This window comes from Paramisgurnus dabryanus, chromosome 3 (genome assembly GCF_030506205.2).
Source record: "Paramisgurnus dabryanus chromosome 3, PD_genome_1.1, whole genome shotgun sequence".
NCBI classification, from domain to species: Eukaryota; Metazoa; Chordata; class Actinopteri; order Cypriniformes; family Cobitidae; genus Paramisgurnus; species Paramisgurnus dabryanus.
Genome location: NC_133339.1, coordinates 2088866 through 2108191, shown reverse-complemented (window position 1 = coordinate 2108191; position 19326 = coordinate 2088866). Strand labels below are relative to the sequence as shown.

Below are 19326 nucleotides of genomic sequence, written 5' to 3'. Positions count from 1 at the left end.
CTAGCAACAGAGGGGAAACAAGATGGCTAATGTGAACAACTCATCTATTTTTTTTAATCTATATTAGGTTTTTGTGTCTTTTCTGTCATGTTTTATGTATTTTAGGAAGTTATGATTTGATATTTGTTCATCACAGTGCTCAGGATTGTTATTTTTTGTACCAAATATTTACATAAAATTTAAGCAAGAAGCCATAGACTTGAGTGGTATACATTTTAGAATAATGAGGCCAATGTCACCACCGTCAGATTAGTGTTACCTCTGTCAGACGGAGTTTTATTTGTTTTAAATGAATATGCTTACAATATGTTTCTTCAGTGCTGTTAAGTTATTAAATTAATACTCTCTATTAATACAAAAATATGTTTATTAAATAAAAAATAATTACTGTTACGTGTTGTGTTGTTGCCGGTGTGCTGTTTTTGTTTGTTCTCTCTCTCCCTCTCTTTTCTTCGCTGTCTGTCTTCATAGATCCCTGCCATTGGACATAACTGCTGTCGATCCTAATTACCCGGTGTGACGTCATTCCATCATCTCCAATCGCCATCCAGTCCCGCCTATTTAAACCCGTCATCCCTCATTCATGCTAGCTTCGGCTGTGTGTTGCGTTGTTTATGTCACAACCCATTATTGTATTAAAGCTAACTGTTGATTATTGTTTCCTATTGTTGTATGTCACTTGTCTATGCCTGTTTACCCGTTTGTTAGAGTCACTCGTTTGTTGTTGTGTGGTATTTGTGACTCTGTTTGTTCTGGGGAAAGAGGATAGGTAAGTATGTCACGTGACTTACATTGTGCACCACGTAGGGAACTTGTTCTGTATTAGAAACAGGTTAGCGGCGTCTGCCACCCGCTGTACGTTTTGTGTTTGGGTAGGTAGAGTAGGTAAGTTAGGGCGTCTCGGACGCTGAAGATTTATCTCATTACCTTTTAGTTTTAGCGCAGGTTAGCGGGTTTTGATATTAGTTAGTACGGTTTTGTTTTGTTTATTTCTTTAATTTGGCAACGTCTTTGTCCACTTTCCCCCTTTTGTTTTCTTTTTGGTTTGTAAATATTGTATATAAAGATATTCACCTTTTTCACTTACCGCACCTCCAATTCCACTTGTAGATAAATAAAAATCACCGTTTTGTATTTACTTCTTGTCCTGGTCTTTGGCTGCCACTCACACCCACAATTATATTTCACCATATCATGTTATATCCCTTTCTTTGTACTGGGGTCGTAACAATTACTTTTTCTATTTATGCTTAAAGTAAATGTTGTATGAGTAATAACTGGAAAAACACCTATTTTATGAAAAACAGGGGAGGTTGCACCAGTAAATTGCTGAACAGCCAAGACCTTGGTCTATAATGATATACCTTCAGATTTTGTAATTTAACTAACTTTTTTCCCAAAATTTAAAGCTGTTTTATCCAAATTCCCAAGAATCAGTGATAAGTGAGTTTATGCATTTATATTTCAAAATGTTTATTTAATAGCCAATGATTATTGAAATTACTGAATTCTGTTTATGAATTTATTCTTTATGCAGTGACTGTAAAGATATTTTGCCTCTAAAATAAATAAATACAAACTCACTGTGTACTGAGATATTAACAGGATGAAGTTTCTCTCCAGATTCAGACTGACACCAGTACACTCCAGTATCAGATGTGCTGAGAGATCTGATTGTACATGTAGATGTTGTTCCTGTAGATCTCATGTCTGATGATGAACAAGATTTCAGTTTGTCTGTGTATCTTCTCACTGTCCAACCAGTAGAGTTACTGTGATCCTCACAGCTCAGAGAGAGAGATTCAGATGAGAATTGTTGAGATCTGTTGGGTCTGATGATCAGAGAGACTGAAGGAGAAACACCTGACACCTCTTTATAAGAGATAAATGAATAAATGAATGATATAAGACATAGATTGTAAGAGATTGTTGTTGTTTAGTTGTGTGTGATGAACTCACCAGTGATCCACAGTGTTTGTGTGTTACTGTACTCTGTGTGATAGACTGGATCTCCTCTCTCTGCTCTGCACATATAAACTCCTGTGTGCTTCACAGTCACTGAACTCACTGTGTAGATGCCTTTAAATCCTCCACTGCTGTTTGACACCAGCTCATAATCATATTTATTCACTGTAGAGTCAAAATCTCATTTAACCCTTAACAATGTTTTGAATAAAACCAGTTGATGTAGATGTAATGAAATGAATTATATTTTACCTGAGGAATGTTTCTGTACAGTGAACACGCTGAATGTCCAGCCTGTAGATGAACTTCTAACCTCACACATCAGAGTCACTGAATCTCCTTCAGTCAACCACTGCTGTGGAGAAACACTTAAAACTGTCTGTGGTTTATCTGAAAGTGATCAATCTCTCATGAATAACATGTTACACTTCATCTCTTGACACTAATAATGATGAACAAACATATAAACTCACCTGACGATACAGTCAGTGTAACAGCATCACTCATCTCAGTGTTTTGTTCACGTATCTTTCCTCTACAGGTGTATTTACCACTGTTATATGGTTGAATGTTGTTGATTTTACACTCTTGTGTGTTGCATTGTGTGATTATATTTCTGTTATTTGTCTTCTCTACAGTCCAGCTGTATGTCCACTCAGTGTCTCCTGTATCCTGTATGTCACATCTCAGAGTAACAGTTTCTCCTCTGAACAGCTGTGTGTCAGGATCAACACTCACTACAGGGTTAAAACTCTCTGCACAAACACAATTCATTTTTATAATTAATTCATTACATTATCATGTTAAATACTTAACTAAACACATGTACACATCATTTGATATAGTTGAACACTTAATTTGATTTATACAAACAATAACAGACAAAAGTTGGGGAAGCAGCAAACATTTCTCAATTGACAAAAAAACTGGTTTGTAAAAAATGTAGATCATCACGTTTGTTTCAAACCTGCATTTATTTATTTTCTCCGTAGAGGCACAACAAATAAATATAAAAAATGTACTGTCATTTTTCGCTTAATAAAAGTGAATAAGGAGCCTGTCAACCTCCAAGATGACATAAAAGCAACATATAAGCATTCAAATTATTATTTTTCAATCCTTTTAAAGCTATTCTTCATCAAGTTCTCATTTTGTGTAACAGATACATAAAAGACAAAGTTATAAAGGTTTGCAACATGGAGTAACATAGAGGACAGCAAATGATGACAAAAAAATATTTTTGACATAAAAAATTTCTAACAACCTATCACAGACTGTCAGATTAAAATGCAGTTTACAATGACTGAGATTTTAAAATCCATGTTGTCTCTTACCTGTAACATTTATCCACAGTTCATCACTGTAGTCTGTGTAATAGTCTGGTTTTCCTCTTCTAGCTCTACACCAGTACTGACCTCCATCTGAAACTTTAACTCTGTTGACTGTGTAAGAGTTTGTTTGTGTTGTCGTCTTCTCAGTGTTTTGTGTGTGTTTGTACCAGTAAAATTTCCATCCAGTAGACGAATGATCAATGTGACACTTCAGAGTCACTGTGTTACCTGTCAGTACAGATCCTTCAGTATCTGATGTGAGTTTAGGTTTTGGTTTTGATCCTGCAGGAGAATAAAACACAGAGTCTCTGTTTACAGTTTAACGCTCGGAGTTAAACACTTCAGTTGTGTCTTTATACAACAGATATCTGCAGTTACTTTACTGATTCTCTATCTCACACTGCAGTCTCTCCAGTGAACACTGATGTTTTTTTTTTGTATCGAAAAAGTTAAATGTAGCTTTGGTATATTCAACTTTCAATACAGTTTCTGTTTAAATATTTATATTTTATTTAATAATAAGATTTTGTTGTATGTGTTGTATAGGTAAGGTCCCTCTTGTAGAAGTAATTATAATCTTGAGTGTATAACCTGGAAAACTACAGGTTAAAGTGAAGTTTGTCATGAGTTGAATATGACTTTATATTGTGAATGATAATAAACAGACTCACCTGATACTGTCAGTGTAACTGCATTACTTGTGTTTGAGTATCTTGATCCTCTGGTCTCATTCCCTCTACAGGTGTATTTACCTGCGTCAGACTCAGTAACAGATCTGATTGTGTAATACTGGAGTTTATTCTGCTGGATGATTGAATCATTTTTATACCAGCTGTACTGCCAGCTGCTGACTCCTCCTCCATTGATGACACATCTGAGATTGAGAGTTTCTCCTCTGAATAAATGATCAGCAGGCAAAACAGACACTTGAGGTGTTGGTCTTTCTGTAGAATTAAAATAATGTTGAATAAACACTTGATTGCAAACTGTGTTGGGTGTAACTAGTTTCTAAGTAATTATTTACTGTAATTTAATTACGTTTGCCTTGAAAATGTAAAGTTAGGTAAATACTCTTATTTTTCCAGTAATTTAATTACAGTTACTTCTGATGTAATTGAACTAATTACTGTATATAGACTGTAGAACAATTATATATAATACAATAGTCGATTTAATATGCAAGGTATAATGTTTAAAGACTTGTTTTTTTTTATTAATCCTTCTCACTTTAAATATTTTGGGAAATTAATCAAAATAATGGTAATACTCTAGTTTCCAATTCTCACTGGTTGGTTATATTAGCATTAATATTACTGAGTGTCAGGGTAGGCAAACCCATTGTTTCCTCTGTGTCATGTGTGTTGTGTTTACTCACGTGTTTGTTGCCATGTGCTCATTATGCCGATCTCTCTCTCTGTTGATTGTCTTGCTCCAGCTGATCATCATTTCATCTACTCGATATAAACTCACTTGACTCTCTGTTCCTCGCCAGATCCTTACTATTCCAGAATGTTTGCTCTCTGTTCGTTTGGATTACCGTGTCTTCTCGTGTTTGGATTACCGTGTCTTCTCATGTTTGGATTACCGTGTCTTCTCGTGTTTGGATTACCGTGTCTTCTCGTGTTTGGATTACCGTGTCTTCTCGTGTTTGGATTACCGCGTCTTCTCGTGTTTGGATTATCGTGTCTTCTCGTGTTTGGATTATCGTGTTGCGGGTCGTCTTCGTGTGGATATTTTGGTCTGCTTTTAGATTATCACCATTGACCATACTCCACCATCTACCAGCACTCACTCACCACTGTAGTCCTTCGATCACCATTGCCAACAACTGGACTCTGTGTTGTTCCTGCTCTGTGTGTGTGTTTATTTATAATTTAAATAAACCTTTGAGTATTCCTGCGACTGCTTCCTGTTTCCTTTATAGTATCGTTACAGAAGGATCTGGACAAATATGGAAGAAGCAGGAGATTGCTACCAATCTTGTCTCAAAGATTTCCTCCAGCGAGCGTTTTTAGGATGAATCGCCATAGAGGAGATGGGTAGAGCCGTCCATCTCCGGAGGGAACCTTCCAGTCAGAACTACGCCTTCCCATCCCCGAGAAATATCCGTGTGAGCCCAATTCTGTCATACATGTCTGACTACGCCATTCAGTTTTGCAGGCAGCGGAGTGCAAATGGAACGAAGAGGGGCAGTGGGATCATTTTCTGCATGGGCTGGCTGGCCGCATCCAGTGGGAGATCCAAATCATTGACTTACCCAGTTCTCTCACCGGCCTGGTCAATCTCGCTATCAGGGTTGACACACGTCTTACCAAAGCCGCACAACGGTGCGTTATTGCACTTTCAGCCATCAGACCGAAGATCCTTTATCCTATCAGCGAGGGTGCTGCCAGCCTCCAGATCTGGAGCCCATGCAGGTGGGTCGAGCTCGGCTTTCTCGAGAGAAGAGGATCAGGCGGAGATCTCTTGGGTTGTGTTTTACTGTGGCAGTACCGGGCATCAAATCCATTGGTGTCCGGTAAAAGACAAAGCCCGATAGTAAAACTGAAGCTACTATCAGGTGGGATCTCTGCCAAGAAGACCTCATCCACCTCGATGCTCCTTCCAGTGAAACTACGGTGGTCCACCCGCTCCCACACCAGTCAAGCCCTACTGGATGCCGAGGGGAACTTTATCGACCACACCATTGGACGTAAGCTCCAGATACCTCTCACCTCTCTCACCCATCCTATTGCTCCATTTGCCCTCAACGGACACAAGCTCCCCATCATCACATACATCACATAACCGGTATCTCTCATCAAGTTGGGCAATCACACGATAGACATCTCTTTTTATGTCACAGACTCTCCACTTTCACCCATTGTTCTCGGACACACCTGGCTCCATAAACATAACCCTAGACTGGCGATTAGGATCCATTACCAGCTGGAGCGAGGAGTGTCATAAGTCCTGTCTTTTGTCTGCTTGTTTCACTGTTTCTTAGTCTGTGTTTCAGGGGGAAGCAGTGGTTGCAGGTAGCGTCCGTCTTCACTAAATTGGACTTACGTAATGCTTATCATTTGGTCTGTATTAGGGAGGGGATGAATGGAAAACCACTTTTAACACCCTTGGAGGCCATTTTGACTATTGCGTCATGCCTTTCGGTTGCTAGAGAATGGGCTTTTTGTCAAGGTGGAGAAACGCGTTTTTCATGCACAGTCTGTTTCTTTTCTAGGGCACATAGTTTCGACTGAGATTTTTAGGGTTCGCCAATTTTTACTGCCGTTTTATTTGCAATTTCAGCCAACTAGCCGCTCCTCTGACCGCCTTGACCTCCCCTAGCACTATGTTCAGGTGGTCAGATGCAGCCGAGGCTGGGTTTGCAAAACTTTAGAGCTGCTTTGTTTCAGCTCCCATTCTGGTCACCCCTGATTGCTCACGTCAGTTCATACTGGAGGTCAACGCGCAATAGATTTCTAGACAAACAACGATTCTGGTGGCCGGGTATGGCTCGCGACATTCACAATTTGGTTTTGGCCTGCTCGGTTTGTGCCACTGGTAAGACTTCCAATTGCCCTCCTGACGGGTTACTTCAACCGCTGCCAGTCCCTTCGAGACCCTGGTCCCACATCGCTTTAGATTTCATTACTGCCCTCCCACCCTCTCAGGGTAATATGGTGATTTTAACCGTAGTGGACCGGTTCTTGAAGGCGATTTATTTCATTCCCTTGCTCAAATTACCATCAGCCAAGGAAACAGCGGTAAGTGTCTTAGACCATAGCCGTTTCTCAATACCAAGTACGCCAAACTCGGACTTGTGTCCTTCGTAGTTCGAACTTGCAAGTTCAGACTCGGAAGAACAAACTCCTGACGCAAAATGCATTCTGGGAAACTTCGCTGTCATAAGTCCACACAAGTCTCCTCTGATGCATCCTCGATAAAATGGGCGGATCAAGAACACATCCGGGGATTTTATGTGAACTTGGGCTTGATGCGAACTTTGAATTGAAACAGAACTTGGGCCGCAACTGATGACGTTTCACAAGTCCACAAGAACACAAGTACAGACAAGAACGCATATTGAGAAACGGCTCATGTCTTCCGTTTACATGGCCTCCTGTAAGACGTGGTCTCCGACAGTGGTCCCCAATTCATGTCCAAATTTTGGCTAGAGTTTTGGAAATTGTTAGGAGCGACTGTAAGCCTATCTTCCGGGTTTCATCCCCAGAGCAATGGTCAAACCGAGCTAGCCAACCAAGATTTAGAAAGGGTGTTGCGATGTTTGGTCTCTAAGAATCCTTTGTCCTGGAGCCAACATCTTTCAGTTGTGTACACACACAATTAATTGCCAGTGTCATCCACAGGCTTATCACCATTTGAGTGTAGTTTAGGTTACCAGCCACCTAATTTTCCCAGTCTGGAATCCGAGATCGTGGTCCCCTACGCTCACGCCTTCATCCAGAGGAGCCACCTTACCTAGACTAGAGCCTGTGAGGCTCTACCGCGTGCAGGGTCACGCAACAAGGCTAAAGCAGATCGCCACCGGTCTAAGCCTCCCGCCTACATAGTCAGTCAAAAAGTGTGGCTTTCTACTCAGAATATTCCGATGCGTTCCTTCTCGAATACGCTTGCTCCCAAATTCATTGGCTTGTTTGCTGTCTCCAAAAACATTAATCCAGTGCGCCTCAACCTCCCTCCTGCTTACAGGAGAATTCATCCTGCATTCCATATCTCTAAAATCAAACCCGTGTTTTGCTCTCGCTTTAACGCGCCTGTCCTGGTTCCCCGTCTCGTCTCGTAGCCCGGGAATTGACCTATTCAGTCAACCGTATTCCGGACTCTAGAAGAAGGGGACGTGGATTTCAGTACTTGGTGGACTGGGAAGGTTACGGTCTGGAGGAGAGAAGTTGGGTTCCTGCTCGGGACATACTGGATCACACCCTTATCGATGTTTACAATCAGCAGGTGAAGCAGGCTGAGAATGTCAGGTGATGTGCTAAGGGGGAGGGTACTGTCACGGTATAATTAAAATAAACCTTTGAGTATTCCTGCGAATGTTTCCTTTATAGTATTGTTACACTGAGATGTTGGCTGTTTATTAGTTGTAAGGGTTTTGTCTTGTGTTGTGTTTTGTGTTTAGGGCTTTTATTTTGATACCCTGTTCTGTTCTGTCTTTTATTTTGAAATCTTGTCTTAGCACACTTCACTCTGATCATTTCCTGTTTGTTCCTACTTAAGCCCAAATCTGACTCAGCTCTAATGCGAAGTATTGTAGGTGTCTCTATCTGCTGCATTACCAAGCGTTTATCCTGTTTCCTGTTCTGTGTATATGTTCCTGTTTTTGGCCTGTTGCTTGTTTATTTGGATTCTGATTGTTTTCTGCCTGCCTCGACTATTGCCTGTTTTGTGGATTACGTTTGGCGATTACCACTGCATGAAAAGTGGAATTTTCGCCAGAATGTGGCACTGTAGATTGTTGTGAAACTCCAAGTATACGACTGCGCATGACAATTTGCAGCCAACACCGAAAACTGCCATAAGTTGTCAGAAGTTGACGTGGGTCTTGCTCTGAAGTTGTCCCCCCTTCCCCTAATTCTAGGGGAGGCTTTAACATGTAAATGAACATGCTGTGAGCTATACAAATGCAAATGAGGGTAGCAGCTGGGGGAGTTTTACTCAGGTGACATTCTGAGAGGTTTTAAACTTTGATTTTAATAAAATCTCTGGTATCAGTATAGCCAAATTACAAACTCTTAAATTGTAGCTTGAATTTATTTATTTTCAAAGTATGCTACACTGTTAACCCAGATATTGTCTTAATGATATAAACATTACTTAATATTTTGAGTTTTGGACATATACTTAAAAATATATTATACCCATAATCCTTTGTCCCTGAATATTATGATTATTTAAGCTTTTTTACAGAATTAAGAACTAATAAGAACTTTAACTACTTAAATATTTGTTAAAATGTCATAGAGGTTTTTTGCTCTAATATTATTCATGTTGTTTAGTTTTAAATGATAAATTACCATTTTTGTTAATGAAAGTCACCGTTCAGGTGATCAGTGTTTATTGACATAAACAGCACATTGTATTGTATTTTTCGCAGTTTTGTGTGTGTTTCAGTGGAGAATCAAGTTTATTCAATGACTGACTTATTCATGAGTTTTGTGTTATAATACCATTTATAACACTAAGAGAATTATAATTATAAATGAATTAAAAATAGAAAATCTTTCAACTCAGTTAACTAAGCGGAGATGTTGGACAGAGTAATTCAAAATCATCTTTAAGTTTAATGACAATCATTTATCAAAATATTTTCTTCATCATTTATCACAATACTATCAAAATATTTTTCCCTAATTTTTTTTAAACTATCCCTTTAAGTAGATTCAGTTTGTCCAGGCCAACAGTATATATGAATATCTCTGTATGTCATTAGCAATAACCAATGTTAGGTAAAAAAAAGATACACAAAACAATTTATTTCAACAATTTTAATTGTTTTAACAGAGTTTTAATCAGGCTCAATTTGTGCATTCTATGCAAACAACATGTCAAACAACAAAATGTCTGTCTGGAAGGGAATGAAGCAAGGAAACTTGTGCAATTACATCACAGCTCAAATACTGTGCATAGTGGCATGACTACAGTTATTGAATTCACATACTGGTAATCCTGCCATACTTGTCCATCATATACATCTCCTAACACACCCTTTGGCATTTCCCGCTTTCGCCTTTCATCTAATTTCTCTTCAAATCCAAGTCTTTTAACAAGTCCTCCCAGAGACTGCACAACACTCTTGTATCAGTAAGAACGTATTGGATGGACATACTCTTCACTGCTCAAATATGTAGTCTTGCTTAGCAAGGCAGAGCCACATTTCTTCCTTAATGCAGACCTCTGCTGTGGGTGAATGTAGAATGGGATGTGACCACAAGTCCTGCAAACCTTTGTACCATCCCGTCTGAGCTCATAGGTTTCAGTAAGCATGTACACTGTCATACATTTTGGACAACCCACATACTGTAAGAAGTCGTCACGGAGGATACCAGTCAATTTCATCATGCCCAAAAGTTTCATTAACAAGTGTTCTGGTTTTTCACTTCTGGCCTGATCACTTCCATGCTCCTCCCCATCTTGTATGTGAGGATAGCCTTCACTCTGCTCCTCAGCAAGGATTTCCCCCTCTTCATCCACATAGTCATCCTATGAAATTTTAAAGGACATATTTAAAACACATGCAATGCACATACTCAGCACCACCATTAGACCATTAGAGATGGAAAAGCCCATCGTTAATATGGCCATTTGAGATTGAAAAGTCCATCATGAATGTGGCCATTTGAGATTGAAAAGTCCATCATAAATGTGGCCATTTGAGATTGAAAAGCCCATCGTTAATATGGCCATTTGAGATTGAAAAGTCCATCATGAATGTGGCCATTTGAGATTGAAAAGTCCATCATAAATGTGGCCATTTGAGATTGAAAAGCCCATCGTTAATATGGTCATTTGAGATTTAAAAAGAACATAATTAATATGTTCATTTCTCATCAATAGGGCCATTTGAGTATGAAAAGATTTGAAAACTGTAGTTGAAAAAGATCATGTGCATCTCAAACAGCTAGCTTTAGTGCAATGAACCAGTTAAGTACTTTGTGGGAACTTCATCCACTTCAACTTCATTTTAGGATTTTTTAATACTTTATAAAGTGTGTTTATACTTTAGTTGCTTTCATTAGTTAACTAACAGAAATTTAAGAGTGGAAAACAATCATTTGGGTGAAAATTGTTAGGTTTTCCCATTTCAGCTCTGGATTAGCATGTATTGAACTTTATACTAGTATATCCAAATGTAATTTCATGCTTACCACACAACAGGAGATGTCCAGGAAAAGACGAATGCTTTGGTCATCTGCTGTTTCGTCTGAAAAACAACAAACAGAAGATAACGTTATGCATTATAACGCGATATTCCTATTCAATTATAATTTACTATTAAAATAACAACAACAGTGATAATCAACCACATTTAACTCCAACGTTTTTGTTTAACTTGTTGATTTTATTTTACTTTACTTGTTGATATGTTTTAGTATTGTTTAAAATGATAACATACGTAAAGCAAGCCAAGGTTATATAAAAAATATGTATTTATGCTCACCGTTGTCTGAACTGAAATTCGCTGGGTGCGTTTCTTCAAATTCTTCAATCACTTCTTTTTCTGGGTCCTCGGAGTGCATTTCACTTTCACCAATCTCTCTAACTCCAGTAAAGTTATCCTCCGGGTCTTTACACATGACGGGACATCACTCACAGCGGATTCATGACTGGGTAGCAGCAGGCTCTGTACGTTATCTGACGTAGCCCTTTTGGATTTTTTTCTCCCAAACTCCATTTTTTAAATAGCGCTTTCTGTGGTCAAAATACTGTGTATGACACACTTCAGTGTTGCAATGTTTACAGAAGCGCCGAGGTCGTTTCTTCAGTCTTGGGACTTACATCTTTCATCTGACAGCACACTGTGTTGATTTCACACAGAGCTTCCGGCACATCGCGTTTGTTGTTTATATCATACGCATGCGCACACGTCTCACAAGATTTTCCTTATATCAATAACCTCGCATGTGATTGGAGGAGCCCGACAGGCTTCTCGCCTTCGTCCAATCATGTGCGAGGTCATGGTCACGGCTCACACAGCAGTGTCGACAAGCGTAACAGACGTTTGGTTTGGTGTTTGTAACTCTCCAAGAAGAGCAGACGGGTGCACAATCCCAAGATTGCGGTAAGAATAATTTTATGTATAAGCATATTTTTTGAAGTAGCCCAAGCTGTGTGTTTTATAACTAAGAGGTGTTTTTTGTCTTGTAATTTACAGGAGGCTGTACGGCGTCTCTGAGGCACACTGCAGGCGCTATGAACCAGAGCAAAGGTAACGTTACGATTTAAAGAATGTTTTTATTCTTGTATAAGGAAATAGATACGTTAATAGATCCGAGCTTAAACCCACACATTTTGTTTTCACAGACTAACGTCGCCTCATAACAAAGCCGTGACCTCCGATTTGCTTGGGGCTATTTCAGCAAGTCCAGATTTACTGCTGAGAATGACGACATTGTTTGTAAGTATAACTTCTAATGTTTTTCCTCATTTCTTGTTTAATTGTACCGTGACTCTTTTTATTAATACCAGTCTCATTTAATTGTTTTCCAGCTGCCCGTAAGACGTATTATGAGTCGGTACGCCGGAGTTTCAGATACAAACAACCTGAACTCGCATCGCAGGCGGAAAATGCGAAAAGTTTAGCTCGGAGTCGCTCCAGAAGAAAAATGGTAAGATTTATTATATTAGATCAGTTTTTTGTCAATGTGAGTATTTTTCAGGTCACTTATTGTCCTTATTGATTGTATTACAGTTGCTGGAAGCGAGACGAAGTGTGTTGGCTGAGGATGAGATGGACATTTGGAAGTGCGCCACCATAGATCTCATATCTGATGAGGAATACGGCATTGTTGGCGGGGTGTCTGGATGGATTGTGCGGCCACCGCCCTCTCGCAGCCTGGAACTCTCCGAGCTCTGTGCCACGCTGCAATCCAGATTAGAGGCGATACCAAAGTACCGGGCAACTCACCATATACGCGTGAAAAAGTGACTTTTTTACAACGTTTTTGAGGTTTTTTTTTTCAACACTTTGAAAAAGATTTTTAGGGATCTTTCCCGAACATCTTAGGCACTTTTTGACGTGTTTGGAGTACAATATAAGAGACATTATGCTGCTTTGTACATAGTTGTGTGTTTATAAATAAAGCTCTTTCTTTGAATAAACAGCTGTGTGTTTATAAATAAACCTCTTTGTTTTCTCTTATATTCCTTGATGTTGTGAATAATGTAGTACATAGCACAATGACATTAATATATAAAAAAATGATAACATAAATTATTTATTATTATTATTATTATTATTGGGGTTTACATTTATAATGAGCCAGGGTGCCCAATAACCCCCCTCTTTAGAGTAACGGCCCGACTTGAATTTACTCACTCGGTATTGGCTGAAGCCACTACTTTTAAACAAGAAAAATCCCTTGTGATTGGCTTGAAGTCATCTGCCAACCATTCACGGGGGATTTTACTTGTTTAAAAGTTGTGGCTTCAGCCAATACTGAGTGATTACATCTCCTGCTATAGATGTATGTCATGGTTCGTTTATGACAATTTGTGACACAGACAAACGCGAAGCTCGCTGCTGGTAAATTGAGGAAAGCTGCCGAAAATTCGGGAGATTTTCGGGAGCCTACAGGCGCTTACGGGGACGAAAATCCCACTTTTCATGCAGTGTACCCTGACTGGATTTGTTTGCTTGCCCTTCGGGAATTTTACCAATAAACCTCTTTTGCATATGGATTCTACTCCCTCACACTTTGTGTAAGCATATATTATATCTCGTTCAGTGTCTTAGGAAATAATGTAATCATGCTATTAGAACAAAGTGTATTATGTGAGTATTAATACTTACTCTGTACTGTCACTGTTATTGGTTTACTGTATTGTGTGTAAACCTGAGGGTTTCCTCTTCCAGCTCTGCACTTGTACTCTCCTCCATCAGAGACTTGCACAGATCTGATTATTTTAGTTCCTGTAGTTTCAGTGGATTGAGTCTGTGGTGTGATAAAGACAAACTCCCATCCAGTGGACGGATGAACCTCACAGGTCAGAGTAACTTTGTCTCCAATGAACACAGGCGTCTGTGGCTGCACAGTTAGATTTGGTTTTATATCTGTCGAAACAAAAAAGATTAGACTTGTTTTTTAATATTTTTTTTTTTAACTGGTAAAAGATCATTAGTGCATTCATATTTTACAGATAAACCCCACATATAATCCACAGTGGGAATTTTTATATTTAAAGATACACATTAAAATGTAACTATAATCAAAATATTAAAGGTGTTAAAGAAATTATTTAAAAGAATCCATTTATACAATATGTTACATTGTTCTCTGATATCTAAATAGAAGGTATGTGACTTTATTACTCTAGGTGCAAAAATTACCCAGAGATATGTCCATTTACAACCCTAGGATATTTGTCCTCAGAATGGAATGATCTAATATTACCTTATTTGAATGGTCATAAATAATAATGATGATTTAGATTTTGAGTAAGCAAACAGACCTTGGGCCTTATTTTAACGATCTAAGCGCATTGTCTAAAGCGCACGACGCACAGTCTAAATGGGCGTTTCCGATGCCACTTTTGCTAATTTAACGACAGGAAAAATGGTTTGTGCGCCGAGCGCACGGTCAAAAAGGGTTGTACATATTTTCCTAATGAGTAATGGGTGTGTTTTAGGCGTAACGTGCAATAAACTAATGAGAGTCTCAGCTCTCATCCCCTTTAAAAGCCAGTTGCGCTGGCGCTGTGCATAATCCCTATTTAGATGACGGCTTTGTAAACTGAAAACTAAACGGAGAAAGAAGATCCTCAGTTTAAGATTAATGTTAAATAATTGTGTTGTTTTTCACTTGTATTGAAATTATTTTTTTATTAAAACCTTTAAAACCCGTTTTCTTTTAGTCATGGAAGTAAAAAAGCAGGCTTTTAATTGTTTTAAATGTATGGTTATCCAATATCATCAAAAAAGTAATTTACAAGTATGTAAGAAAAGGTTTGTACTGTAAAAATACTTTTTTTATAACAAACAGGAGATAAAGAATTTACAAACGGCTCTTCGCACGTTTCAGCCTTTGGACAGCGTCAGTTTTTTTTAAGCATTACTTAAAAATATTTCTTATCTCACCATATCCACAGGTACAGAGTCATCATATAAAATAAATCCGTGAGGTAGCATTTATAAAAAAAACATTTAAAAACAGATGCATTTGTTTAAAGCAAAGCATTTATTTACTTACCAGGCTGCAGGTGGAGCAGCTCTATTTGTCTTCTAACGTCTCATAATTAGTCCTCATTTATGTCCAAGAGACTCAATAATAATCTTTTACATTCAATCCTGTAATCTTTCATATTTAAAACGTTTTTGTGCTGCTGCGCATTCATGTATGTGATGAGCAATCCCGCGTTGTCGTCCCATTTGTAGGCGCATATTACTAATGCGCTCTTTAAATAACAAAAACATATTGTTGCCTCAAAATAGCAACGCGCCAAAAATGCGCCTGAACACACCTCGTTTTCAGACCAGAACACCCATGGGCGCAAAAGGGGGCGCAAATGCATTTGATGTTTAAACAACGTGGCGCCAAACATGAAAATTATAATTGTGCAGGGTGGAAACTAGCAAAAGACACTTGCGTCGCGCATTGCGCCGGGTGTAAGATAGAGCCCCTTATGTTTGAGCCTCTATCAGACGAAGATAAAGATTTTGAGGAATAAAAATGATATGTTTTATGTTGTATGTTTTTGTTGTATATTTTAATTATGAAACTTTTATACTGCTGTCTTGGCCAGGACTCCCTTGAAAAAGAGATTCTGAATCTCAATGGGATTTTTTTCCTGGTTAAATAAAGGTGAAAAAAATAATTTATTCAGATATTGTAAATGGGCGTTTTTGTTTGGTAAATTATTGTTTGTTCAGTAAGAACTTGCAAAACATAACTGTACTGTCAATAGTAGAACTTCAGCCTAAACGCTAGCATACAGCATTAATTAGCATATGGAGCTGACTCAGCAATCACTTTTTTTAACATTGTAACAACGTTGTTATTCATTTAATGTATAATTTAATGTTGGGGTGTAGATCGCCACTGTAACGTCAGTGTGTGTTTTGTTGAGATTGGTTATGTTTTCCTTTTGCATGCACAAGATTTATATAAGGAGGAAACGTCTCGGTTACGGATGTAACCCTCGTTCCCTGAAGGAGGGAACGGAGACGTCACGTCGTGACCGACAAATTGGGAACCCGCTTAGAGAGACCAATCTGCTTCGTATACTACTAAAACGCCAATGAACTTGGCCTTGAGATATTTGCATAATGCTGGCGCCGCCCCGCCAGGTGCCTATATAAGCAGCAGGTGCAAATATGGAAATTAGCTTCTTTTCGCTGAGAAAGCCGGGAACACAGGTGGGACACAATGTGGAGCCCGAGCCAGACACATAGGTTCGCGAGGATACAGCTAGTGAGAGGTAAAAGCTTCAGACTCGCAGACTGCAAAGGCTCGAACGGAGGTCCCTGAAGGGCTTTCAGCACCATGGACAGGTCCCAGGGAAGAATAAAGGGGGGGCGCGAGGGGTTTAGCCTGCGAGCGCCTCTTAGAAATCTAACAACCAAATCATGCTGGCCAACTGATCTGCCGTTGATAAGTGAGTGATGAGCAGAAATAGCGGCGATATCAACTTTAATGGTGGAGGGTGACAGCCTACCGTCTAACCTTTGTTGAAGATATAGAAGCACAATGTTAATAGAGCATTCTCTGGGGTCCTCGCGTTGCGAAGAGCACCAGGTGACGAAAGGTTCCATTTAAACGCGTAAGCCCGTCTTGTGGACGGAGCTCGTGCCGCGTCGATTGTGTTAGATACCGCTTGTGGTAAATCACTTAAACCTTGCGCGCGCTCAACGACCACACATGGAGATCACACAGGTCAGGGTGCGGGTGCCAAATGTGCCCCTTCCTAGAGAAAGAAAGTCCTACCTCAGGGGAATCTGCCAGGGAGGGCTGTCGCGAGGAGCATTAACTATGAAAACCAATTCCTAGTCATCCAGTACAGACGATTAATAAAAAGGCTCTCCTCGTCCTGCCTGACTTCGCACAGAGTCTGCGCGATAAAGCTCACTGAAAGGAATGCGTATTTACGCATCCCCCACGGCCAGCTGTGTGCCAACGTATCCACGCCGAGGCTGCCCTCGGTTAGTGAATAAAATAGGCGACAGTGGGTATCGTCTGGCGACGCAAACAGATCCATCTACGCACGACCGAACTTCTTCCAAATTAGCTGGACCGTGTGGGGGTGGAGTCGCCATTCGCCGGGGGCGCAGCTCGGGAGCGCGTCTGCCGCTGTATTGAGCGACCCGGGAAGAAATGGCACGAAGGGACCTCAGATGCTTCTGACTCCAAAGGAGGAGATGACGAGCGAGATGCGACAGGTGACGAGAGCGCAAAACCGCCTTAACGGTAAATAACGCAACAGTCGCAATGTTACCGGTGTCGGCTAATACATCCTTCCCTCGCATCTCCATAGCGGAGCGTACAAGTCCCAGATATACAGCGCACCGCTCGCGGCAGTTAGGGTGCTATGCACACCCCTGAGACTGCAAGCCCGTCATACGTGGCTGATCATCCCGTGCTGAGGGCATTGCATGCTACAGAATGCCAGGAGACCCCTCAGGGGCATATCTTCTATCGGAAATGCCGGGTCTACCACGAGGAAAAATTGAAAAATGACACGCAGGTGTAATGTTTACACGTGTATGCCGGTGTGCCACGCTCTCCTCGAGACTCGATCGTAAGCCAACGCTGAAGCGGTCTCGTATGAAGCAGCTCGGGCGTTGTCACAGCCGCAGCATGCTGTCATATGTCCAGGAGCTTCTGAAATTGTTTCAGAGGGACCGCGTACTTCCCTCGAATTAAACCGAGGCAAGTCAGAACTGACTGGTTGCGCGCTCTTATAAAACATGCCAATTAGTCGATCGAGTCTTATTTCCATACTGAGAAAAAGGATCCTCTGCACGGGGCAAAGTTGCTCTTTCCCAGTCGACCTGAAGACTTAAACGAGCGAGATGCCGAAGCATTAACTCTCTGTGTTCGCGCACGTCTGCTAAGAACAGGCTATTATAAGTCGACGTACATAAAAGCAGAATGCGAACAACGCTCTCTCTCTCTGATATTTTAATGCCGTGACTAGCACATGGAGACACGGAGAGAGAGAGAGACAGCTCGAATGGTGTACTTAGTATTAATATGCCCACCCCACGACGCAGAGCGAAAAAACGGTCTAAAGCGAGGGGAGATGGACACATAAAGTACACGTCTACAGGTCTAAGGCTGCAAACCGATCTGAATATTGAAATACGAGCCTCGGCGTTATCATCCAAAAAGAACACCTTCGTAGAGCCGGTGCGTAAATCAAATCGATCGTAACCCGCCGCGTATTTTGGGTACTATGAGATAAAGGCTGGAAAAACCCTATCATCATCATCTCGGTAAGAGGGACCGGCTCGAACATCCTTCGCCAACAGGATATCGACTTTTGCACGCAGTACATGTGCATCGGACGCTTTCACCACAGTGAAACGAAAGCCCGAATTTTGGGGTGTGCCGGATTCGTAACCGAGGCGGATCATGCGTAAAACCCAACGAAACGGGCTGGGAACTGAAGCCAAGCACCCAGGCACCGTACGAGGAGAATTAACGACACTACCGAAGTACCCACGGTGGGGCAGCGAAGCGAGACAGGTGGGACTGCCGGTGCGTCTGCTGTGACAGCATAAACATCTACAGTATGTGTGTGTGACACTGACCTGAGCCCGCTGAGGGTGACGGTCGTCTGGTCTCCTCTACGGAGAGTGCAGACTCCGATGAGGGTGCTGGTGGTCCGGTCTCCTCAGCGGAGAGCTCGGACTCCTCAGGTCACCCGCTGGCGATAGAGGAGAGGTAGGGGAGCTGGTGTGTACCCGCTCACGGCTCTCTCGATCCTCCGGAGACCTAGAGAGGGAAGAGGAATGCACTCTTATGTGTGGTTAAGTGGGTACCGGCCGAACAGCCGGTGGAATATATGCAAACCAAGGATTTTCCACCCGACCCTCTATCGGGGGAAGGAGCTCCATCTCCTGAAGAGTGATCCTCTGCCAATCCGGGTCACCCGTCACTGGCCACTTAAACTCCCAAATTTCACGGGAAGCGGCTAAGCGGGCGGGGCAAGCTGCTGACGACCGGTTCCCCTGCACTGCCGAGATGGGGTCCGAGGAGGGGAACGGAGGTGGCCACCGCAGGATGCCGACGGCGAGAGGCAGACTGAGGAGCCGGCGTGGTGGACCAAGGGCAGCTCTCTTTTTTGCCGGGGCATGACCTAGGACAGGGAT

General features: G+C 41.0%; 2 protein-coding genes across 2 annotated transcripts in view; both read right to left on the bottom strand.

Annotated features, from left to right (window-relative positions):
* Window positions 1–19326, bottom strand: part of LOC135733733 (Fc receptor-like protein 5) — a gene marked incomplete at its 5' end in the record, with an annotated part of 237936 nt that overhangs the window by 102475 nt on the left and 116135 nt on the right. The window lies entirely within an intron of this gene.
* The window catches only part of LOC135733734 (Fc receptor-like protein 5), a 57839-nt gene that overhangs the window by 4065 nt on the left and 34448 nt on the right, over window positions 1–19326 (bottom strand). Inside the window, exons 4-7 of the mRNA XM_065252526.1 lie at window positions 3968–4240; window positions 2218–2355; window positions 1960–2130; window positions 1585–1863 (exon numbers count right to left, since the gene is read on the bottom strand). Of these exons, the coding sequence (XP_065108598.1) occupies window positions 1585–1863; window positions 1960–2130; window positions 2218–2355; window positions 3968–4240 (861 nt within the window). The remainder of the gene's footprint in view (window positions 1–1584; window positions 1864–1959; window positions 2131–2217; window positions 2356–3967; window positions 4241–19326) is intronic.